The following is a 24,902-nucleotide window of genomic DNA, read 5'->3' on the forward strand; positions in this document are numbered from 1 at the left end:
ATCACTAAATAAAGGACTTTCAAAATGATATTCTTCTAAGAATCATTTGAAAGACCGCTTGCATCTTGACATTTTAAAGTTCTTTTATTTTGTTGTTGTAGTGCAGTTCTAACTATTCTAGCTTATGTTTCATGAACTTTAAAATTATCTTGACCAAAACATAGTGTAAATTTTTTCTTAAAACAAACGGATTTTGAAAATTGAAATCTTGCTTGGTTAACTACTTTTAGTTTTCATACAAAAAAGTGAAAACTCAAGGTCAAATTTTGAAAACTCAAGATAGTAGTTCTAAGTTTTCAATTTTCATTTGAAAAATAAAACATGAAAATAATTACCAAACAAGATTTTAATTTTTAATTTTCAAAAAATGAAAATAAAAACTGTAAACGTAATAGTTATTAAATCACCCTAACTTCAGGTTAGATGAAGAGATTGAATGCGAATGACAAAGTTATTAATGTGGGATGAGTTACAAAAGTAAAAGAGCCATCTCTATTACATTGGTTGTTAAATGATCCTTAGCTAACTTCGGTGAGGCTATCCTCGTCCGATTGCTCAATCGGGTATTGTAGGGCCCACGAGTAGCCTGACTAATTTGGTTGGGGTGGAGGTGGATCCATTTCCATCTAATCCATCAAGTTCGAGATCTTGACTGTTGAAATTTGATCCAACGACTACAAATAGGGGACTCTTTTAAAAGCTATAATAACTGTAGCCGTTGGATCAAATTTCAACGGTCCGGATTAGGTGGAAAGAGATCTGGAGAGGATCCCTTTCCGGGTGGAGAGAGTTTTTTTCTAATTTTGGGGATTTAAATTGCCCAATTGTCCAAGAAAATTGGGATCTAGTGGACTTGCTCTTATAGGGTAGAAATGCACTCAGGCAATTACTATTTTAGAAAGGCAATGATTATCTATTGCCCAAGAAATTGGGATGGAGTGGACTTGCTCTTATAGGATGAAGATGCACTCAGGCAATTACTATTCACAAATGCAATAACTTCCTATTGCCCAATTAATTGGGAAATTATTGCCTTATGGGGTGGAGTTGCTCTTATGGCTTCAATGTGCATATCGTTATTCTAATTTGAAACTTCTCCGTGACGTCGAGTTTTTGCATCAACATTATGAGAAATATTCCAGTGTACATAAAACACAGTCCAGTACACTAAGTGTTATAATATAATTGATTAGAAATATTTTTTCAAGTCTCAAATTAATTATATTATTTCACTTGGTGTACGAACCGTGTGTTCTGCAGATGAAAATTTTCCACAACACCACATACAATGGAACTTAATAATTGCCTTGCGCAAGGCCCACACCTTTAAGCTTCTATAGTTCTTTTTAATATTTTATTTTTTTTAATTTTAATTTTGATTATATAGGGTGACACTAACTTCAAAAAGAAGATAGTAGGAAGGGCCATTTAGATGACTCGACAAGTTTTGATTCAATTTTAGATCATCAAATTCCAAACCCATTTGGTTTGAGTTACTTGCAATGGACTATAAAGCAAGCTTTTGTGATCTCCTATTGGGCCTAGAATTATTCATTTGAATTTTACGAAGCCTAAATTTTAGGGAATCTTAACGAAAAGTTTTCGGTACTGTTCACTTTAACGAAAAATCATATTTTTACATTAAAAAGTCAATTAATGTACTATTTATCTTATCTTTTATTTTGTCCTTATTGTTAAAACTCAAAGTTTTCAAGCACTTTTCATTAGTTTTCTTTAAATTTTATCGTTCAAAATCGTTAGTCATAAAAGTGTGTGCTTTCAATTTCAATTTAAAATAAAAATTAAAATTAAGCATGAAATATCAATTCGTTATTAAATCAAACAACGCCCTATCAACTAAGATAACATCGAAATTGACAATTTTTCGAAACTTCGAATATTCCAAGTATTCCCAAACTAGAAAGATTGTTTGACACCAAGACATTTTGGATTGGAAATCGGAATTCTTGTTTCAATTTGATCCGTCCGAAATCACCCAAGTCTAGCTGCTAACGAAATTAAAATTTTAGATGGGAACCTCCACGTAGATTGCAGCTGAAGATCAATTTTGATGGTTCGGATATTAGCTCCAAGGCGTCAATTTTGAAGATCAATTTTGTTGCTAGAGCAAGAAACCTGGTAGAGAATAACAGTTCTACAGCTGTGGCTTTAGCATTGAGGGATACTCGTTGGTTGGCTAAAGTAAAGGGTTTCAAGAACGTTTGTGTGGAAGGTGATTCTAAACTAGTCATTGGTGCTATTACAAGCTTTTGCTCAACTCCTTGGCAACCGAGGAACATTGTAGAAGACATCAAGTGGTTGGGAACTTATTTTGACTCCATTTCTTGGAAACACGTTTACAGGAAGACAAATTTCTTGACGGATGCAATCACTAGCTTTGATTTTAAATTTTAATGTCTGGGATAACTTTACCTTCCTTGGCAAGAAAAGCTTTCTTATTCAATTGTATTGAAATTGGTTGTGATTGTGATCGCATTTTTCAGTAATCTAATTTTTTATATAAAAAAAAAAAGAAAAAAAAAAAAAAAGAATTGCCTGCCCAATCAATGACGTGTGCGGTGGATGATGGTCTGTGACAGTCCATCCGTCACCGCTCATACCCACGAAAAACCGTTTTCGTTTCGTTGAGCTAAAATAACTGTATCTTAGATCTGCAAACATCATCACGGGTTCTCTCCCCGCCACTCCACCTGTTTGGTTCCCGAGAAAACTTTCTGGAAAATGAAAAGGAAAATCGCCTTATACCGCCACTCCACTTCCCCTAGAAAGTTCCCTGCAGAGTAAAACATCAGTGGCTGCCGATTCCGAAAGATTCAGAATGGCACAGTTCTCATCTCCTCAAGTATCCCATAAACTGAGGCTGCCACGCCCGCCGGGTGCTTGTTGCAAAGCCACGACAATGGCTTCGTTGTCGTCCAGCGGGAAGACCGCGATAGCTTCACTGAAGCTCTCTCAGGGTCTTTGGGGCTCGCCGGAGCTCAATTTGTGTCCTTTGAGACTATTGGGGAGTGATCCGTCTCGGAGTTTTTCCGTGGTGAGAGACAGTGCTGAGGGGACTGTGGTGGGTGAAAATGTTGACCACAACAAGGTGAGGATGTAGCAGCAACTCCTCTGTTTTGAATTCAGTTTTGTTTTTCAGAATTTAATTTTGGGGTGCTTTGTTTGGAGGAATTGTGTTTGTGCTGTCATAATTTGAAATTTGGAACCTTTTTCTGGTTTGATGATAGGTTGAAGACTCTTCTCCGGAAAATTTTGAGGAGCGTGATTTTACTGGCACGCCGTATGTTCCTGTATATGTCATGTTACCCGTGAGTTTCTGAAGCACTCTTTTCTACTCTATGTTGGCTTTTGAAATTTGTTATTGTTCTTTGTCAAGTTGTAAACTTTCATTCATTAACATTGATCAAAGCGAAATCTTATGCGAAAATAGGATCCTAATTAATCGTCTTGTACTATAAAAGACTGTCTAGCTGCGTACGTGTTACTTGTATATTTGTACTTGGTTTTTAATCATTCTCTTGTCAAATTGTTAGATTGTTAATCGAGACTGTCGATCAAGTGAAATCATGTTTGAATGTGTGATCATGATTAACAATATAGCAAGTAAACACATTTTTGTTGGGTTTGACCGTTCAAATCATAGTGAGACACGTGCACAAAATTGCTGTTTGAATTTTTGTTTTTAATCTTGTTCATGTTGATGCTATCTTTTTGTACAAGTCATGGCTAATTGTAGTTGTTCTTGTGTTTCGTGGTTGGGGGAAACTGTCAGTTGGGTGTGATCAATATGAACTCCAAGCTAGTTGAGCCAGAAGCTCTGCGAAATCAGCTACAAGTGTTGAAGTCGGTTGGTGTTGATGGTGTTATGGTTGATTGCTGGTGGGGAATTGTAGAGGCGCACAGTCCGCAGGGATATAATTGGAGTGGCTACAAGAAACTATTCCAAATTGTGCGCGATCTTAACCTTAAGTTACAGGTGAGTGGTATATACTTATACTAGCATTTTCTTTTTAATCTTTGCTTGTGTATTACAATTTTTCTCTTCATCGTCTGTTTCTTGTTTCCTTTCAGTAGTCATGTCAATTACAGAGCCGAATTTCAGATTTTCAGTTTTTACAGATGTTAACCTGCACTAATCTGATGGGTTTTTTCTTTCCTTTAGAACTGGTAATGTTAAGTATCCTTGTACAATGAGTGATTCTGGAAGTATCACGTTTGTCTCCGACATGATGCACTTTTGTTGCTGTAGGACATAAATCTGTAAAAATTGTCTTGGAAACTTTATTAATTGGTCTTGGAAACTTATTTGACCTTTGTTGATACGTGACATATATTTTCATTTTTAGAGTTAAATTTTGTCAGTCAAAATACATGTTCTGAAACAGTTGATAAGGCTTTGATTTGGACAGATAATCATTCGGGGTGATTTGTACCAAGCTTTTCTTTCTTAATTGGTTGTCTTCAGTTAATGACTGGCTATTGTCTTTTTTTTTTGTTTTTTTTTTTTTTTTTGAACAAACGATATTATCTATCCACTAAGGGGGAGGGGTGGGCTTAGCCTCACAATGGGCCAGCAATTATATGGTTCAAACTCGCCTTTGGCGAGAATCGAACCTAAGACCTCTCACTTACAAGTGAAGAGGAATACCACTTGACCGTAATACTAAGTGGCTGACTGGCTATTGTCTTAGGTAAAGGGGCATAATAGTCTTGAGTAGATTGCTGAAAAGTAATGCACTGCTAGCTTTTCCTTTTGTAAATTAGTTTGCGAGGCTATCAGTTAAAACTCATTTTAAATAAGAGAAAGATTTTCTGCTTTACATTTTTCCTTTGAATATGCATTTTGGATATGGTGTGCATTGTCTTACTCTGTATTGCTGTAGGTTGTGATGTCATTCCACGAGTGTGGAGGCAATGTCGGGGATGATGTACATGTCCCACTTCCTCACTGGGTGACAGAAATTGGCCAAAAGAATCCTGATATATATTTTACTAATAAAGAAGGGAAACGCAACACTGAATGTCTGACATGGGGAATTGATAAAGAGCGGGTTTTAAGAGGCCGCACTGCTGTTGAGGTATAGTATTCGAGAATTACTTAGTTATGCTGGTTTTTTAATTTCTATGGATTGCCATAGCTCCTTTCCTATATTTGATTTCTTTTACATGTTCCACTCATCTTTTAAAAGAAGCTATTGCTAAACCTATTCCAACTTTTATACGTTCTTTATTTCTAAGAACTTTCCTTTTGTATGCCATAAGAATCAGACCCTATGCATTCTTACTGTTTGATGGTGAGAGTTTCTATTCTGTTATTTTATAATGGAACCAATGCAGGTTTACTTCGACTACATGAGGAGTTTCAGAGTTGAATTTGATGAATTTTTTGAGGAAGGAATAATATCAGAAATTGAAGTTGGATTAGGTCCGTGTGGAGAGCTACGGTATCCTTCTTATCCTGAACAGCATGGTTGGAAATATCCTGGTATTGGTGAATTCCAGGTACCTTAATAAATGGTGATCATTCCTTTCATTAGTGGCAGGCATGATAGCTAGGAGTTGACAGTTATTTCTAAATGTTAATTTAGTAGCCCTTCATTCATCTGTGATTATGACCTTAAGCCAGTAGCTCATTTGATTTATTACTTCTATCTGAACTTTGAAATAGTTCTCTGATTCAACCTGGTTCGGTGCAGTGTTATGATCGATACTTGATGAAGAATCTGACTCAGGCTGCAGAAGCAAGGGGCCACTCCTTCTGGGCCAGAGTACCAGATAATGCAGGCTCTTATAATTCCCAACCACATGAGACAGGGTTTTTCCGTGATGGAGGTGATTATGATAGCTACTATGGCAGATTCTTTCTTAATTGGTACTCCCGTGTTTTGATTGATCATGGTGACCGTGTACTTGCTCTGGCCAATTTAGCTTTTGAAGGCACACGCATTGCTACAAAGGTGAGTCACTTTATTGGACATTAGTTCTACACGGTTCCCCTTTTTTTTATTTTTTTATTTTATTTTTTTATTTTTTAGTGGAGTTTCTTTATTTGATTTATGAGCAGGTATCAGGTATCCACTGGTGGTACAAGACTGCCAGCCATCCTGCTGAATTAACTGCTGGATTTTACAACTCCTGCAATCGTGATGGGTATGCGCCAATTTCTGCAATGTTAAAAAAGCATGAGGCTGCTCTGAATTTCACATGTGTTGAAATGCGCACATTAGACCAACATGAGGGCTTTCCGGAAGCACTGGCAGACCCCGAGGGATTAGTTTGGCAGGTAAGCACAGAAACTCATGTGTAATTACTTGCTGGATTTTAAGTATATGTAAATTAAGCAATAAATATAAATCACCACCATTCGGAAAAGTGAGCATCCGGGTTGGCTGGATGAGCAGAAACTTAAAAAGCATCAATTAGAATTTTGAGCTGAATATGCATACTTCTTTTATTCTTGGGAAGGTGGCCACATTTAGTGTCCGAGTCAGTTGCTATTTTGTGAATAATGGATCTGCTCAAATTCATTCTTCTCCATCTGTCAAACAAATACTTTAAAATTTTTCTAACTAACATGGGCAAGTAACACTGGATCAAGAGGGGCGGTCTGTTGTTACATGTGAAATGTCAGTTTCCCTTGGATTATGTACCGAAATATTATCTGTGTAGCCTTTTTGTTTTCTTTTTGATAATGTTTTTGGATTTCAATTTTTTTCAGGTGCTGAATGCTGCATGGGATGCTAACATTCCAGTTGCTAGTGAGAATGCTCTTACTTGCTTTGACAGAGAAGGCTACAACAAGATATTAGAAAATGCTAAGCCCTGGAACGATCCAGATGGCAGGCATTTATCGGCATTTACCTATCTCAGATTAAGCCCAGTTCTCATTGAGAAGCATAACTTAACGGAGTTCGAACGATTTGTCAAGAGAATGCATGGTAAGAGTTGTTAGACCACATGGTTCTCTTTTCGTGCATTGCTACACACTCAAGCATGAGCACACGTTTGCACAAACTCGCATATATTTCATTTTATAGCAAGAAAAATGAGTAATACAATGCACTCTTTGGCACGTCCTCTTGTACGCTCAGAAGTTTTTTTTTCTCATATTATGTTGTGTTGCTTGGTTGCACCCTTTGAATAAGACCCCTGCATAAGCCAAAATCAGGCATCTCGGATAAGCTCTAATTCAAGCCTTCTCTCTAAAACTGGAGCTTATACGAGAAGCTGAAATCCAATTAATGAAATAATGTAGAGTGGCGAATGTATATTCTTAGATTCATGTATGCTTGTGCATGTAACTTCTTCTAGCCAAAGGATCAACATTGGTAGAAGCTCTTTGTTTACACATTTCTTATCAATCAAAGCTGATTCAAACTGAGCCTACACTCACATTTACTGAATTAAAGCATATTCTGTTGTCCTATGCGTCTATCAATTGTCGCTGCATTTTGTTTTCGGATAGATTACCATGTATATAATCTATATCATATGCCTGCTGCTATGATCTGTACAATACGCTTGCTATTATAAGACGATATGTCTCACATGGTGTGGCGCTTGCTTTGTTTTTTCTGTTGGCCTGATCCAACATCTAAATTTAATACACTTGAAAACGCAGGAGAAGCCGCTCCTGATGTTTAGATCAACTCAAATAGACAGCACACCGGTTTCAGGGGACGGACGAGGGGCTTGCTGCTTCGGAGAGAGATTAATAAAAACTTCGACTCGTGTGTGTGTGCAAATCTACATATAGGAATAATAAAAAAAAAGTTTTCTAGCATTCTACAGGTTTGATAAAACTATGGTTACAAACTTGTAACCGATGATGGTAATTTATAAGATATTTCCATTCCAAATCTCACAAATGCATACTCATGTCATGAGCCTTGTTTTTAGCTACAAGTTACTAAAAGTGACGAGAAAGGATACAAACAACACCCCACTTGTAAGTGATTCCACATCAGCTCAACAACGATGGTTGTTTGTGTGGTTGCAAATGTTGATGGAGGCTAAATTGCACAAATCATTAGTGCGCGAAGTGGGTCATATGTCAATGTTACTCGTGTGCACGGGTGACACAGACATATGACCCGCACCATATGAATGATTCGTGTAATTTGACTAATTTTCAATTATAGATGGGTGCGATTGATTGCACCGCATGAATGATTCGTGCAATTTGACTAATTTTCAATTAGAGATGGGGACGATTGATTGTATTGGCATTGTATGATCGATAATGTTGTTCAATGCAATTAATATATCATTTTTAAATGGTGGGGAATTCAATGACGCGAGACTTTAGAATAATAAAAAATTATATGACTTTTTAAGTCTTTTGAAGGAACAAGAGTTGCAGGTTCACAGTTGGAATAATGAAATTTCCACACAATTAAGACAGAAGTCTCACTTTCTAATTGATAGATATTCTTGTGTTTGACTTGTGACACATGACACTTTTATTATGGTTTAAAAAAGTATAAGGGGGATTTGTGTGTGTATACCACATGGATAGGTGACCTTCATGTCAAGCACCAAATTTTGTCCAAATGTGACTCCATAATTAGTTCATTTTGTTTCATATTGATCAAACTGGGTTCAATTACAATGTATATCATAAGAGGTTTGGGGTGAAATCCAAATATCATATTCTTCTTCATCAAGACATCAATGCCTTGTCTATTGGGGCGAAGCCAAAAAATAGATGGACAAGACTGATGAAGAAGCTCATTAAGCTCGTGAAAGGTAGGCCATGGCAATCCGTGCAAATGGGCGGATGAGAAGAACAAAAATAAGAAAACCTTTAACTGCTTGATAAGCTAGTCAGTCTACTATGGAGGACCAGGTTCTTCAATATAAACCTCGAATAATAGTTCTTCACTAATTAAATCTCTTTTTAAAGTAAGAATTTATAATACATTATTTCACTTTTATAACTAAGAACTTGATCATCACCTAGCTGCCTACATTATTTCACTTTTATAACTAAGAACTTGATCATCACCTAGCTGCCAAAGAACATGTTATCTCTACGTTTGAACATATTGGGTCTTGAATGTCACCCATAGCCACAGGAGTCTCTTGTGGGCATAGAGAAGGCCTGGGGGGCATTTGCAGACATTCAACATCTCCTCCAAGCATCTCGATGACTTTGTGCATCGAAGGGCGATCAGTTGGCTTCATTTGAATGCACCACAAGGCGGTTATAACCATCTTTCTAATTACATTCTTTTCCTCCTCTGTTACATTGTCCATCTCCAAGTCATTTCCCACATTATACTGATCGTATACCCACAGTGGGAAGTAGATTTGGCTTGAATGCTCTACCGTTGTATTCAAATTCTTCCTTCTGCTTGCCATTTCCATCAACAACATTCCGAAACTATAGACATCGGCCTTGTGTGAGACGCCTCCAATATTTTTGTAGAACAATTCAGGAGCAATATATCCCATTGTACCCCTCGCTGCCGTCAACGTGACAATGCTATTATCGACGGGATACAACTTTGCTAGCCCAAAGTCAGAAACCTTTGCTTTGAAGTTCTCGTCAAGAAGAATATTATGAGGCTTGATATCGAAATGGAGAATTTGCATCTCGCAACCTTCATGTAGATACTCAATCCCTTGAGCCACTCCAAGAGAAATCTCATACATTTTGTCGATAGTTAAAGGCACACTTCCTTCTTTGGAATAAGTGTATTTATCAAGAGAGCCATTAGCCATGAACTCATATACTAGAGCACGCTTTGATCCCTCAACACAATAACCAACGAGTCGCACCACATTGGCATGGTGAATCCTTCCAATGGTAGCTATTTCACTAATGAAATCTTGGCCATTAGCTTTGGACTTGCCCAGAACTTTAATTGCTACAAAACGGCCGCTGCGTAACTTTCCTTTAAATACTGAGCCATAGCCGCCTTCGCCCAACTTATCCTTAAACTTGCGAGTCATCTTCTTGATGTCCGAGTAAGAGTACCTTATAGGCACGAAATTCTTATCGCGCTGTAGAAAGTCTTCTATTGTACTATACATTGACAAATGTCTTCTTCGCCATTTATAGACTAAAAATACAGCCGCAATTGGAACGCCAAACAGTAGTCTTGCTAGAAAAAATAAGCCTGCAAAAATATATATCACCAAAAGAATCATAAGAAAAGAAACTTATATGTTAGATCCACACTACCTTCAACTTTCTTCAACTTCTTTTGTTTCTAAATTACATTTTACTTTGTTTCATTCATGACAAGTTGGAATCTACACACGCACATATACAACTAATAATTCAAGCTTTTCTTACCGATGCCCATCAGTATTTCCCATCCAATCGCTGCAACAAAATAGCAAAGAGTAAAAGCCAATTATATCAACGGCTATTAGTTTGAAAAGTGAATAAAAATCAAAGACTTGACTACATATATGCAAGAAATACAAGCTCTGTCTTACCGATGGAATGGATGTAATGGAATGGAAACCATCGAGGAAGGTATCCTGCAATAAATACCAAACAAAATTCAGCACCGGCAAAAACACTAGACTACATAGACAGAAGCTAGCATTTGAAGAGACAGTCCTTACCAAGATTCACGGTTGTGGAGAGGGACCACCTACGGATGTAAGCCCATACATATTGAAAGAAACCTACAGTAAAAGAACAAAACAACATTAGCATAACAACCGTTAGAAAATAAAATTCAAGTTGCTGCCATTTGTTGATACCTGTACAGCATTAGCATACACACGAAATAAAGCAACATAATTCATTTGTCATATAATTGACTGCAAAATTGGGATATAGTTTTGGGAAATGGCCATTATATAAGAAAAATAATAAATTACACTTTGTTACCTTAGGTTTGAAGTTGATATAAATTCCTTACAATATCTTTAAAACATTTCACTTTCATATTACTATTTTATTTCAATATACTATATCCGTTACATTTTTCATCCATCGATCTGTTAAAAGTTGATGTGGTTGCTGCATTTGTGTTATGTGGCGGCCAAATTTATGACACGTGGAAAAAAAAAATATTTTTTTATTCATTTAAAAATAAATAATTAAAAAAGTTATTAATTAAAAAAAAAAAAAAAAAAAAAACAAGAACCCATCTTCTTCCCCGACACCCCCCCCGGGTCAACCCAAACACCCCATCCCACACCACCCCACCCCCATCTCCGCCGCAACCCCACCACCACCCCCCCCCCCCCCCCCCCCCAAAAAAAAAACAAAAAACCGAAAACCCTAAAAAACCCTGGGTTTTTTGGAAGCGAGAGTTGCAGAAGACACACAGAGGTGCCCCCCGCGGAGACAAGGAGAAGAAGACGGATCGGGTCTTGTAGCTGCTTTCTCCTTCTCAGTCCACTTCTCTTCTCCTCTCTCTCTCTCTCTCTCTCTCTCTCTCTCTCTCTCTCTCTCTAGAATTCCCTTTGCTTTGACTGAGGTCTCCACTCACAATGATCGCAAGGACTGCTGCCTCATCGTCGATGGTAAGGTAATCTTCTAGCTACTTCTAAGCTGCGGTTTTCAGTTACATTTGGGGATTTTGCATCTGGGTTTTAATTTGAGGGTTTCTGTGTGTGATTGAATCTGGGTTTTGCTCTGATTGGATCTGTGTGAAGTGCTTTTTTTTTCGTCTTGAGAATTCAATTCCCCCTTTTGATTTTGGGGTTTTGGGTTGAACAGCTGGGTTTTTTTGGGGTTTTGGGTGGGGGGGTGTTCGGGTTGCAGGGAAGGGGGGCGGGGAAGAAGATGGCTTCTGGGTTTTTTTTATTATTATTATTTTTAAATGAATAAAAAAATATTTTTTTTGCCACACAAATTTAACAGCAGTTCTTAACGGATTAATAGATGAAAAATGTAATGAGGTACTATATTGAAATAAAATAGTAGTTGAGGTATAAGAGTGAAATGTTTTAAAGATGTTGTAAGGAATTGAAATCGATCTCAAACCTAAGGTGATAAAGTGTAATTTAGCCTAAGAAAAACAATTAAAAGTGTTTAGCTGTAATAGAAATATAGACAACAACCACAATATAAACAGAGTCTTAATAGGATGAAATATTTATCTCTTTATATAGTTCAGATAACCTCATAAATACTGTATTATGAAGATAATATTGTTTCGATATCAATAATATTGTTACGATATGATATCCATAATAATGCCTATATGTATCTATATACTGTTGACATGATATGAATATTGTTGATATATTTTTCAAGCAGAATGAATGGCTTAGCTGGAGGTTTTGCAAAGAAAGAATATATATTCCTCTTCCATTGAGGAACAACTGGTGCTGCTCATTTTGTAAACAACGATTCAAACTGTTTATATTTTAGTACATCATTCATAGATAAAAAAAAAATTAGAAAAATCCAAAACCATAAACACATTCAATTGTAGTAAAGAAAATAGAAGAATATGATTTTTAAAAAACACTAGTATGACTGGCATTTAAAGAAAGAAGTAAAAGATAGACAGTTAAATCATTGAAATACGCACCTGGGATGGTGCGCGGAGAACATATAAAATGAGCCGAACCGTTAATGTAATAACTGTTAATGTAAAATGAGCCATTGCAGGGTGAACTTTGTTCAGCAGGCCAAAACACAGCAAGCTCAAAGCCATACATGAGTGCACTGTGTATATATTCATAGCTATGAGAGCCATTATAGTACCCCTCGAAGTCTTCCTCTCGACACTGCATCGAAGTCTTCCTCTCGACTCTGCAACCCTCATTCCAATCTTCCATTGCAGGGCCAATCATGATATAACTATAAGATTTAGGTTGGATCAAAGAAGTGGCACTATTATTCAAGCATGGAGCAGTATCCACGTACAGAGAAGAATTTACTTGGTTTCTACACCTCAAGTAATATACTGACAAAAGCGGTGAACCATATGGAGATGGATATGGAGAATCAGAGGACAGCCAATTTTGAGGCAGGGAAGAGCAATTGTTGTTGTCAAGGCCAGGATCTAGAAGTCGGATTGTTTTGTTCTCGTAGTTGATTGCCTGTACGTAGTATTTGCCAGAATCAAGTAGATCTAGAACTGTTGTATTGTTGTTCTCACAGGAAAGAGTATAACTTGTATCGCCACATGTCTTCGGATCATCGTTTAGTCGAAAAGGATAAGTTATGTTATGGATAAGGCCGCAGGAGGAGGTACATGAAGACTTACTATCATCCTTAGCGTTACAAGTTTCACCGCAAAAGCAAAGAACAAGAAAGGCTAGAACGAAAGGCCACCAAGACAAGGTGAAGGATCTGCTTCCACTTTTTTCCATGGGTAGAAGAGAGAGAGAGAGGGTTGTTTACTAGTAGACAAAAAGTGCTAGTTTAGACAGTTGTATACATACCCATATTATAATATAGGAGAGGGGTTAAAGGACGCACCTTCCGTGAAGCTCCAATTATTAATTAGAAAATATCTTAGAGGAAAGGCCGTCAATGATGTTTGTTTGACACAGTCAGTCAACAGCAAAGGCTGACTTGTGCAATGAAATGAGAGGGAGGAGGGAGGCAGCGTGAGGAGAGAGGAGGTGGCAGCGGAGTTGGGGTGGGGGAAGCTTGAAAATTCTAATGTTATTAGTGGAGGATAATTGGGAAGCTATGACAAAAATTAGGGTAGATTATACAAAATTATCTTTATTATGAGTTGAATTCATAAATTGAGGTATAACATTGCAATGTTTAAAACATGAGATATAAGATTGTGATTCGACTTATAGTTGAAGTAGTTTTGTGTAATTTACCCAAACATTTCTTAGTTGGTGAACTTTAACATAAAATTGGGTATCAATAAAAGTACCCTCTGAGGGCAGGGACGATTTTTGGATGACAAAACCTAGATATTGTGTTCAATTAAGATTTTGAAGGATTTAAAAAGAGTCATAGAAGTTTATGGAATTTCAAAATCCTTTATTTAGTATTTTGGTAGTGCATTTGTAGCATTTTAGTAATTGAGAAGAGTGGGTTGGAGAAGGTCACATCCACAAAAACAATCCAATACTTGCAGTTGAGAAGACAATTTAAGACATAATCTTTTATTTTTAATTTGTATAATAGAAAAGGAAGCACCTTCCGTGAAGTTGCATGCACTAAGCACTTCAAATTATTGATTAGCATAGAAAATATCATAGAGGAAAGTCGGTCAATGGCAAAGACCGACTTGTGTAATGAAATGATGAAGGAATTGCTCCTCTCTTCCTCTTGCATATTGTTATTGGAGAATACTCTATAATTAATACGTATGTATATATATGTGTGTGCGCTTAATTAGATTTCATGCGCATTGTTATTACTATTACCAGCTCAAAAATGCAGAAATTGCTCATCGCTTCCTTTTGCATATTGTTACTGGTTTTCTTCAAAGTAGTTGAAGCAAGCCAATTTACGTGCTCCAAATCCAATTGTAGCAATGATCAAGGCCCGGCTATCCATTTTCCATTGCACCTCAACCATCATTGTGGTCCTGGACTTGAATGCAATCAGACAGATGAGCAGCCGATAATCCTGGTAAAATTCTTTGTCAAGCGCATAGATTACAAGCGTCAGGAAATCCAAGTGTATAGCGCATACACAGATGACTGCTTGATACTAATAAAGCCTGTCAAACTCCCAAACATGCCACTCTCTCCCTTCAACTTGTCAATTTTCGACATCCGTAACGTTACCTTATTCAGCTGCGCACCTGATGGAAGATACCATGGGATTCAAGTCCCCTGCTTCGGTGACCATGGCAGCACAACTTATGCTTTTGATCATTCTTATTATTCAAGTTCCCTACCATTGGATGATATCCCTGATTATCTACAGTCTTGTACAAGAATGTATGATGTTTTATCAGTTCCAATTGGTACAGAGTTCGAAAACGAATATGATGTTCATCGTTTCAAGTGGTCCGCACCAAATTGTAGAGAATGTGAAGCAGAGGGAAAGAGGTGTAGGTGGAAGAACAATGGCACCAACAGTGAAATTGAATGTGTTCACTGGAGGAAACCAAGTAAAGATAACATATATTATACTCATTGCTAGCTAGCTTTAAACATTGTCCTTTCCAATTTTATGAGGATTAATCGATTGACAGTCTCCATTTAATTTGCAATTATCTTTTACAGGCAGCACATGGAAATCACTGGTTACAGGTGGAGTCCTGGGTTCTTTGCTTCTCGTTCTACTGATGATTGCAGCATATCGGGTATATAGCGCTGATAGAAAGGAAAAAGAGAGTCGATTAAGAATTGAAAGATTCTTGGAGGATTACAGAGCACTGAAACCGAGCAGGTATTTGTACGCAGATATTAAGAGGATTACAGATCAATTCAAGGACAAGTTGGGCCAAGGAGCCTACGGAACTGTCTTCAAAGGAAGGCTTTCTTCTGAATTCCTTATTGCTGTCAAAGTCCTCAACAGTTCTAAGGGAGATGGCGAAGAGTTCGTAAATGAAGTGCGAACCATGGGTCATATCCACCACGTCAACGTGGCTCGCTTGGTTGGATTTTGTGCCGATGGATTTGTACGAGCTCTTGTTTACGAGTTCTTCCCCAATGGTTCCCTGCAAGATTTCATTTCGTCTGCAGATAGTAAGAATTCCTTCCTTGGTTGGGATAAGTTGCAAAATATTGCCCTCGGCATAGCCAAAGGAATTGAATATCTTCACCAAGGATGTGATCAACGAATCCTCCATTTCGATATCAAACCCCATAATGTTTTGCTAGACCAAAACTTCACTCCAAAAATTTCTGATTTTGGTTTGGCCAAGTTATGTTCCAAGGATCAAAGCTTGGTGTCTATGACTACAGCCAGGGGGACCATGGGATACATTGCACCCGAAGTGTTCTCCAGGAATTTCGGAAACGTGTCTTACAAGGCAGATGTCTATAGCTTTGGAATGCTGCTGCTCGAGATGGTAGGAGGAAGGAAGAATATTGGTTCAACCATCGAGAACACCACAGATGAAATTTACTATCCACAGTGGATTTATAATCTTCTAGAGGAAGGGGATGACCTACGAATCCATATTGGGGAAGAAGGAGATGGTAAAATTCCAAAGAAACTTGCAATTATAGGGCTATGGTGTATCCAGTGGCACCCGGTGGATCGTCCGTCCATGAAAATAGCAGTTCAGATGTTAGAAGGAGACGGAGAAAGCTTGACCATGCCGCCTAATCCCTTTGTGGCTACAGGTCCTACAACTAAAAATGGAAGCATTCCGGCAAGACGACTAGAGTTGGAACCAATTGCTGAACTAGAGTAGAAATTGTAACAACAATATATGTAATATTAACATTGAATGTGTAATCTTTCGAACCTAATTTAAGGGTGTTTGTTTCCAATTCTTGTTAACTTTTTTTTATTTTTTTATTTTGTAAGCGTCGAAGGAAATCAAGTCTTGGACTTGCCCTATGCATGTGGCAACCCCTCCCAATTTTTTCTCTTCGCATTCGGCCAACTTTTACTTGGAATTTTAATTAGTATAAATCTTACACAAAGGAAAACAAAATGTAGTTTCTGAGGTATTGAATCATTGAAATAGACGTCGTGCTGCTGGGTTGGAACTTGGAAGAAACTTCATGGATGGATGCTGGATAGAAGTAGCAAATTAACTCATTGAATTATTAAAGGTACCCGATATTCACATCAGTTGCTATAATAAAAGATTTGGAATTATGTGTATTATCCAAATGATTATTCTTCTTTCATTAAATTTCCAAGGAAAATGAAAATGAACTAAAATTGTATAAATTAATGAAGTGTCAAAAGACAATAATAAATTAATGGAAAAAGACTAAAATTTTATAAATTAATGGAGTATCAAAAGACAATAATAACAGAAAAAATCATTTTTCGTTAAACAAATTAACTATTTATTTAAGAGGATGTGGATGATGGTTGATGCATCACGTGAAAAAAAAAAGACCAACTTTGAAGAGAGACATTCATTAGAAGCAAAAAAAAAAAAGTTATAATGATTTAGGAAAAACCAACAAAAGGTAATTAAATGGGACTCATTGACTTGATTAGGAAAGGGCCGGTGAACGAGAATTTTTTTAATATGATCGGAATACGAGATAATATGTTATGTGTTATTATGTAAATAGTGAGATATGTGTGTTAAAAAGTTCATATCTTAAAAAGTAAAATTTTTCACTACTTATATAAAAATACATGATGTACCATTCGTATTCCGATCACAATGAAAAATTTCTCATGGTAAACAATCTTGAGACATTCATTACAAGCCAATAAAAAAGTTATAACAATTTACCAAAAAGCTAGAAAACCTCATTAAGTGGGATTCATTAAAATACTTGATTAAGAGAAAAGTGGTGCTATCTACATAATTTATTCAATTTGCAGTTGACCGACATAATGAATTGAAAGAAAATCAAATAACAAAATTTAACAAATGATGCATGAGGAGTAAAAACGAATGTGTAGATAGTACAACCAAATAATATTATTATGTTTACTTTCAAGTTTTTAAGGAAATGAGAGTGCTAGTTTGCAATTGGATAAAGGGATAAAATTTTTAGAAGAAAAATTATATTCTTGTGTTTGTTTTCAAGTATTTCGAGAAATGAGAGTGGAAATTCGAATTGGAATTAGGAATGAAAGTTCCACTTGACTATGACCAAGAAAGAAGTCTAACTCTCTAAGCGGCAGCCTGGCAGGTCTTCCAATTGATGTGAACCAGTCATCTAGTATTTGGTTGGGAGCTAGTGGCTAGAGCACCCTCCGTGCAGCTGAAGTATTGAAAAATATCTAAGAGGAAAAGTCATGCTAAGTTAAAGCCAGGCCCATAATGTCGGACAATCGGTCTATGACAGGATTGACTTATGTAATAATTGAGATTGACGTACACGTAACACGGTAACAGGCCCATGATGCCAAACAGTCGGTCAATGGCAGGATTGACTAATGTAATAATTGAGATTGATGTACATGTAACAGGTGAGCCAAGGATTCTCTGCCATTCCATTTCCGATGTCTTCATATTTTGTGTGGTCACAGTTAAGTTACGTCAACATTTTATATTATTTTTTTATAAAGATAATAAGACAAAAATGAATAGTAATATAACATATTGACGTAGCTTAACCATGACCATACAAACATAAAGGCACGGAAAGGCACCTGAAGTAGGAGGGCAGACAATCTTTGTATGTAACAGGTGCCCGTCACGATCATAGTTAATAATACAAAACTATGTGAATAAAGACTTACACACTACAATCCTTGGTTATGGAAAGAAATCATTTTTCATTATAATCCATCAAATTAAGGAATCTATACTTTTGAAATTTGATCCAATGGTTTAAGTTATTATGATTTTTAAAATAGATCCCTATTTTTAACTGTTGGATCAAATGTTAACGACATAAATTTCCTGATTATGCGGAAGGGATCCGAAAATGATCTCTCTTTTCCCTTCATTACAAAGAAAAAGACATCAACCTGTTCCGGATTTCATGTGAATTAAAATTAATTATTCTTCTTTTATTAAATTTCCAAGAAAAATGTAAATGGAGTAAAATTGTATAAATTAATGGAGTATCAAAAGACAATAATAAGAGAAAAAAAATCATTTTTCGTTAAATAAATTAACTATTTATTTAAGAGGATGTGGATGCATCACGTGAATACAAAAAACCAACTTTGGAGAGAGACATTCATTAGAAGCAAAGAAAAAAGTTATAATGATTTAGGAAAAGGTCATTAAATGGGAGTCATTGACATGATTCGAAAATGGGTAGTGAACAACAAATTTTTCAGTGCGACCGGAATACAGGATGATATATCATATATCATTATGCAAATAGTGAGATATGTATGTTAAAAAGTTAATATCTTAAAAAATAAAATTTCCCACCATTTATATAAAAACAAGTGATGTACCATTCGTGTTCCGATCATAATGAAAAATTTCTCGTGGTAAACGACCTTGAGACATTCATTACAAGCCAATAAAAAAGGTACAACAATTTACGAAAAAGCAAGAAAACCTCATTAAGTAGGACTCATTAAAATACTTGATTAAGAGAAGAGTGGTGCTATCTATATACCTCATTCAATTTTCAATCATCCGATATAATGAACTAAAAAAAATCAAAAAACAAAAATTAACAAAAGATGCCTAGGAGGTAAAAGAAAGTGTGTAAATAGCACAACCAAATAATATTGTTGTGTTTACTTTCAAGTTTTTAAAGGAATAAGAGTGCTAGTTTGTAATTGAATAAAGGGATGAAATTATAAGAAGAAAAGTCATATTCTTACGCATACTTTCTAGTTTTTAGAGAAATGAGAGTGGAAATTCGAATTGGAATTAGGAATGAAAGTTCTACTTGATAGACCAAGAAAGAAATATGGTAGGTCTTCCAATTGATGTGAATCAATAATCTAATATTTGGTTGGGCGCTAGTGGCCAGAGCACCCTCCGTGCAGCTGCAGTATTGAAAAAGATCTGGGAGGAAAAGTCATGCTAAGTTAAAGCTAGGCCCATGATGCCGGACAGTCGGTCAATGGTAGGACTGATTTATGTTATAATTGAGATTGATGTACATGTAACAGGCCCACGATGCGGGTCAGTCGGTTAATGGCAGATCTGACTTATGTAATAATTGAGATTGATGTACATGTAACAAGCCCATGATGCGGGTCAGTCGGTTAATGACAGGACTGACTTATGTAATAATTGAGATTGATGTACATGTAACGGGTGCCCGTCACAATCGCAGTTAATAATACAATAATATGTAATAAAGACTTACACACGACAATACATTATTCATCTTTCGTTACAAAGAAAAACACATCATCCTGTTCCGGATTTCATGTGAATTAAAATTAGTTCAAAATACATAAAATTGCTCCTCTCTTCCTTCCTCTTGCATATTTTTACTTGTTTTCTTTAGAAAAAATTATAGCAATAGTTCTTTAATTTTAATTCAATTAGAGTAATGATCTATTAACCAAAAATTTTATGATCATTAACCCCTTAACTTACCAAAATGTGCAACTAAGATTCTTTTTGTCAACTCCATCAGAATTTTGTTAAAAAGATTCATATTGGAAGAACTGTTGATACAATTAGATTAAAGTTGAGAGACGTTGCTCTAATTGGCTTAAAGTTGAAGGACCATTTCACTAACTGGGTTAAAGTTGAGGCACTATTGCTACGATTTTTTTCATTTGGTTTTCTATATTTGCCTATTGATTCAGTCTCACGTGTGTGTGGCACGTGACTTAATTTGAAAAGTTTTAACGGAGTTAACGAAAAGAACTACAGTTACACTTTTTGACGAAATTAAGAGACCAATGATCATGAATTTTTAGTTGATGAACTATTATTTAAACTGAGTTAAAGTTGACGGATCGTTGCTACAATTTTCAGTTGAGGAAAGCAAGTATAACATATATTCCGAAGTGTTCTCCAGGAATTTCGGAAACGTGTCTTACAAGGCAGATGTCTATAGCTTTGGAATGCTGCTGCTCGAGATGGTAGGAGGAAGGAAGAATATTGGTTCAACCATCGAGAACACCACAAATGAAATTTACTATCCACAGTGGATTTATAATCTTCTAGAGGAAAGGGATGACCTACGAATCCATATTGGGGAAGAAGGAGATGGTAAAATTCCAAAGAAACTTGCAATTATAGGGCTATGGTGTATCCAGTGGCACCCGGTGGATCGTCCGTCCATGAAAATAGCGGTTCAGATGTTAGAAGGAGACGGAGAAAGCTTGACCATGCCGCCTAATCCGTTTGTGGCTACAGGTCCTACAACTAAAAATGGAAGCATTCCGGCAAGACGACTAGAGTTGGAACCCATTGCTGAACTGGAGTAGAAATTGTAACAACAATATATGTAATGTTAACATTGAATGTGTAATCTTTCAAACCTAATTTAAGGGTGTTTGTTTCCAATTCTTGTTAACTTTTTTTATTTTTTTTATTTTGTAAGCGTCGGAGGAAATCAAGTCTTGGACTTGCCCTATGCATGTGGCAACCCCTCCCAAGTTTTTCTCTTCACATTCGGCCAACTTTTACTTGGAATTTTAATTAGTATAAATCTTAAACAAAGGAAAACAAAATGTAGTTTCTGAGGTATTGAATCATTGAAATAGACGTCGTGCTGCTGGGTTGGAACTTGGAAGAAACTTCATGGATGGATGCTGGATAGAGGTAGCAAATTAACTCATTGAATTGTTAAGGGTATCCGATATTCACACTAGTTGCTATAATAAAAGATTTGGAATTATGTGTATTATCCAAATGATTATTCTTCTTTTATTAAATTTCCAAAGAAAATGAAAATGAAGTAAAATTGTATAAATTAATGAAGTGTCAAAAGACAATAATAAATTAATGGAAAAAGACTAAAATTGTATAAATTAATGGAGTATCAAAAGACAATAATAACAGAAAAAATCATTTTTCGTTAAACAAATTAACTATTTATTTAAGAGGATGTGGATGAAGGTTGATGCATCACGTGAATACAAAAAAACCAACTTTGAAGAGAGACATTCATTAGAAGCAAAGAAAAAAGTTATAATGATTTAGGAAAAAACAAGAAAAGGTAATTAAATGGGACTCATTGACATGATTAGGTAAGGGCCGGTGAACGAGAATTTTTTTAATATGATTGGAACACGAGATGATACATCATGTGTTATTATGTAAATAGTGGGATATGTGTGTTAAATAGTTCATATCTTAAAAGGTAAAATTTTTCACTACTTACATAAAAATACATGATGTACCATTCATATTCCGATCACAATGAAGAATTTCTCATGGTAAACAATCTTGAGACATTCATTACAAGCCAATAAAAAAGTTATAACAATTTACCAAAAAGCAAGAAAACCTCATTAAGTGGGATTCATTAAAATACTTGATTAAGAGAAAAGTGGTGCTATCTACATACTTTATTCAATTTGCAGTTGACCGACATAATGAACCGAAAGAAAATCAAATAACAAAATTTAACAAATGATGCATAAGAAGTAAAAACGAATATGTAGATAGTACAACTAAATAATACTATTATGTTTACTTTCAAGTTTTTAAGGAAATGAGAGTGCTAGTTTGCAATTGGATAAAGGGATAAAATTTTTAGAAGAAAAATTATATTCTTGTGTTTGTTTTCAAGTATTTCGAGAAATGAGAGTGAAAATTCGAATTGGAATTAGGAATGAAAGTTCCACTTGACTATGACCAAGAAAGAAGTCTAACTCTCTAAGCGGCAGCCTGGCAGGTCTTCCAATTGATGTGAACCAGTAATCTAGTATTTGGTTGGGAGCTAGTGGCTAGAGCACCCTCCGTGCAGCTGAAGTTTTGAAAAATATCTAAGAGGAAAAGTCATGCTAAGTTAAAAGCCAGGCCCATAATGTCGGACAATCGGTCTATGATAGGATTAACTTATGTAATAATTGAGATTGACGTACACGTAACACGGTAACAGGCCCATGATGCCAAACAGTCGGTCAATGGCAGGATTGACTAATGTAATAATTGAGATTGATGTACATGTAACAGGTGAGACAAGGATTGTCTGCCATTCCATTTTCGATGCCTTCATATTTTGTGTGGTCACAGTTAAGTTACGTCAACATTTTATATTATTTTTTTATAAAGATAATAAGACAAAAATGAATAGTAATATAACATATTGACGTAGCTTAACCATGACCATACAAACATAAAGGCACGGAAAGGCACCTGAAGTAGGAGGGCAGACAATCCTTGTATGTAACAGGTGCCCGTCACGATCATAGTTAATAATACAAAACTATGTGGATAAAGACTTACACACTACAATCCTTGGTTATGGAAAGAAATCATTTTTCATTATAATCCATCAAATTAGGGAATCTATACTTTTGAAATTTGATCCAATGGTTTCAGTTATTATGATTTTTAAAATAGATCCCTATTTTTAACCGTTGGATCAAATGTTAACGACATAAATTTCCTGATTATGCGGAAGGGATCCGAAAATGATCTCTCTTTTCCCTTCATTACAAAGAAAAAGACATCAACCTGTTCCGGATTTCATGTGAATTAAAATTAATTATTCTTCTTTTATTAAATTTCCAAGAAAAATATAAATGGAGTAAAATTGTATAAATTAATGGAGTATCAAAAGACAATAATAAGAGAAAAAAATCATTTTTCGTTAAATAAATTAACTATTTATTTAAGAGGATGTGGATGCATCACGTGAATACAAAAAACCTACTTTGGAGAGAGAGACATTCATTAGAAGCAAAGAAAAAAGTTATAATGATTTAGGAAAAGGTCATTAAATGGGAGTCATTGACATGATTCGAAAATGGGTAGTGAACAACAAATTTTTCAGTGCGACCGGAATACAGGATGATATATCATATATCATTATGCAAATAGTGAGATATGTATGTTAAAAAGTTAATATCTTAAAAAATAAAATTTCCCACCATTTATATAAAAACAAGTGATGTACCATTCGTGTTCCGATCATAATGAAAAATTTCTCGTGGTAAACGACCTTGAGACATTCATTACAAGCCAATAAAAAAGGTACAACAATTTACGAAAAAGCAAGAAAACCTCATTAAGTAGGACTCATTAAAATACTTGATTAAGAGAAGAGTGGTGCTATCTATATACCTCATTCAATTTTCAATCATCCGATATAATGAACTAAAAAAATCAAAAAACAAAAATTAACAAAAGATGCCTAGGAGGTAAAAGAAAGTATGTAAATAGCACAACCAAATAATATTGTTGTGTTTACTTTCAAGTTTTTAAAGGAATAAGAGTGCTAGTTTGTAATTGAATAAAGGGATGAAATTATTAGAAGAAAAGTCATATTCTTACGCATACTTTCTAGTTTTTAGAGAAATGAGAGTGGAAATTCGAATTGGAATTAGGAATGAAAGTTCTACTTGACAGACCAAGAAAGAAATATGGTAGGTCTTCCAATTGATGTGAATCAATAATCTAATATTTGGTTGGGAGCTAGTGGCCAGAGCACCTTCCGTGCAGCTGCAGTATTGAAAAAGATCTGGGAGGAAAAGTCATGCTAAGTTAAAGCTAGGCCCATGATGCCGGACAGTCGGTCAATGGTAGGATTGATTTATGTTATAATTGAGATTGATGTACATGTAACAGGCCCACGATGCGGATCAGTCGGTTAATGGCAGAACTGACTTATGTAATAATTGAGATTGATGTACATGTAACAAGCCCATGATGCGGGTCAGTCGATTAATGGCAGGACTGACTTATGTAATAATTGAGATTGATGTACATGTAACGGGTGCCCGTCACAATCGCAGTTAATAATACAATGGTATGTAATAAAGACTTACACACGACAATACATTATTCATCTTTCGTTACAAAGAAAAACACATCATCCTATTCCGGATTTCATGTGAATTAAAATTAGTTCAAAATACATAAAATTGCTCAGCTCTTCCTTCCTCTTGCATATTTTTACTTGTTTTCTTTAGAAAAAATTATAGCAATAGTTCTTTAATTTTAATTCAATTAGAGTAATGATTTATCAACCAAAAATTTTATGACCATTAACCCTTTAACTTACCAAAATGTGCAACTATGATTCTTTTTGTCAACTCCATCAGAATTTTGTTAAAAAGACTCATATTGGAAGAACTGTTGATACAATTAGATTAAAGTTGAGAGACGTTGCTCTAATTGGCTTAAAGTTGAAGGACCATTTCACTAACTGGGTTAAAGTTGAGGCACTATTGCTACGATTTTTTTCATTTGGTTTTCTATATTTGCCTATTGATTCAGTCTCACGTGTGTGTGGCACGTGACTTAATTTGAAAAGTTTTAACGGAGTTAACGCAA

The 24,902-nt window shown here is 35.7% G+C and overlaps 3 protein-coding genes across 4 annotated transcripts; 2 read left to right on the plus strand and 1 right to left on the minus strand.

The window, feature by feature from the left end:
• The first annotated feature begins 2,679 nt into the window (after window positions 1–2,679).
• LOC137721267 (beta-amylase 2, chloroplastic) lies at window positions 2,680–8,051 on the plus strand. 2 transcript variants are annotated; one of them, XM_068460369.1, is made up of 9 exons: window positions 2,680–3,109; window positions 3,249–3,329; window positions 3,794–3,997; window positions 4,905–5,099; window positions 5,359–5,523; window positions 5,718–5,978; window positions 6,086–6,304; window positions 6,740–6,959; window positions 7,643–8,047. In XM_068460369.1, exons 1-9 carry the CDS (start codon window positions 2,840–2,842, stop codon window positions 7,663–7,665), a joined length of 1,638 nt encoding a protein of 545 aa, XP_068316470.1. In that variant the 5' UTR covers window positions 2,680–2,839; the 3' UTR covers window positions 7,666–8,047. The 2 variants fall into 2 exon arrangements, with proteins under 2 accessions (XP_068316470.1, XP_068316471.1); XM_068460370.1 differs by lacking the exon at window positions 6,086–6,304 and having other exon boundaries at window positions 7,643–8,051.
• Window positions 8,052–9,024: 973 nt separating this feature from the next.
• On the minus strand, window positions 9,025–13,503 carry LOC137720422 (LEAF RUST 10 DISEASE-RESISTANCE LOCUS RECEPTOR-LIKE PROTEIN KINASE-like 2.1). The gene is made up of 5 exons (XM_068459491.1): window positions 12,531–13,503; window positions 10,603–10,665; window positions 10,471–10,515; window positions 10,325–10,354; window positions 9,025–10,145 (listed from the first exon to the last, which is right to left on the minus strand). Exons 1-5 carry the CDS (start codon window positions 13,315–13,317, stop codon window positions 9,025–9,027), a joined length of 2,046 nt encoding a protein of 681 aa, XP_068315592.1. The 5' UTR covers window positions 13,318–13,503.
• A 485-nt stretch (window positions 13,504–13,988) lies between these two features.
• On the plus strand, window positions 13,989–16,372 carry LOC137720419 (rust resistance kinase Lr10-like). Its single transcript, XM_068459488.1, has 2 exons — window positions 13,989–15,035; window positions 15,151–16,372. The coding sequence occupies exons 1-2, from the start codon at window positions 14,318–14,320 to the stop codon at window positions 16,287–16,289; spliced, it is 1,857 nt and encodes a 618-aa protein (XP_068315589.1). The 5' UTR covers window positions 13,989–14,317; the 3' UTR covers window positions 16,290–16,372.
• Window positions 16,373–24,902: the final 8,530 nt, after the last annotated feature.

The sequence above is a fragment of the Pyrus communis genome, chromosome 16 (assembly GCF_963583255.1).
Source record: "Pyrus communis chromosome 16, drPyrComm1.1, whole genome shotgun sequence".
Classification (NCBI taxonomy): Eukaryota; Viridiplantae; Streptophyta; class Magnoliopsida; order Rosales; family Rosaceae; genus Pyrus; species Pyrus communis.

Bases quoted from the DNA above. Each gene is read 5' to 3' on its own strand.
- LOC137721267 (XM_068460369.1), top strand. From the start codon at position 2,840: ATGGCACAGTTCTCATCTCCTCAAGTATCCCATAAACTGAGGCTGCCA. The intron at 3,998-4,904 runs GTGAGTGGTATA...GTATTGCTGTAG, and splicing joins ATCTTAACCTTAAGTTACAG to GTTGTGATGTCATTCCACGA. The intron at 6,960-7,642 runs GTAAGAGTTGTT...TTGAAAACGCAG, and splicing joins ATTTGTCAAGAGAATGCATG to GAGAAGCCGCTCCTGATGTT.
- LOC137720422 (XM_068459491.1), bottom strand. From the start codon at position 13,317: ATGGAAAAAAGTGGAAGCAGATCCTTCACCTTGTCTTGGTGGCCTTTC. The intron at 10,516-10,602 runs GTAAGGACTGTC...TATTTATTGCAG, and splicing joins CTCCACAACCGTGAATCTTG to GATACCTTCCTCGATGGTTT. The intron at 10,355-10,470 runs GTAAGACAGAGC...ATTTTGTTGCAG, and splicing joins CCATTACATCCATTCCATCG to CGATTGGATGGGAAATACTG.
- LOC137720419 (XM_068459488.1), top strand. From the start codon at position 14,318: ATGCGCATTGTTATTACTATTACCAGCTCAAAAATGCAGAAATTGCTC. The intron at 15,036-15,150 runs GTAAAGATAACA...TATCTTTTACAG, and splicing joins TGTTCACTGGAGGAAACCAA to GCAGCACATGGAAATCACTG.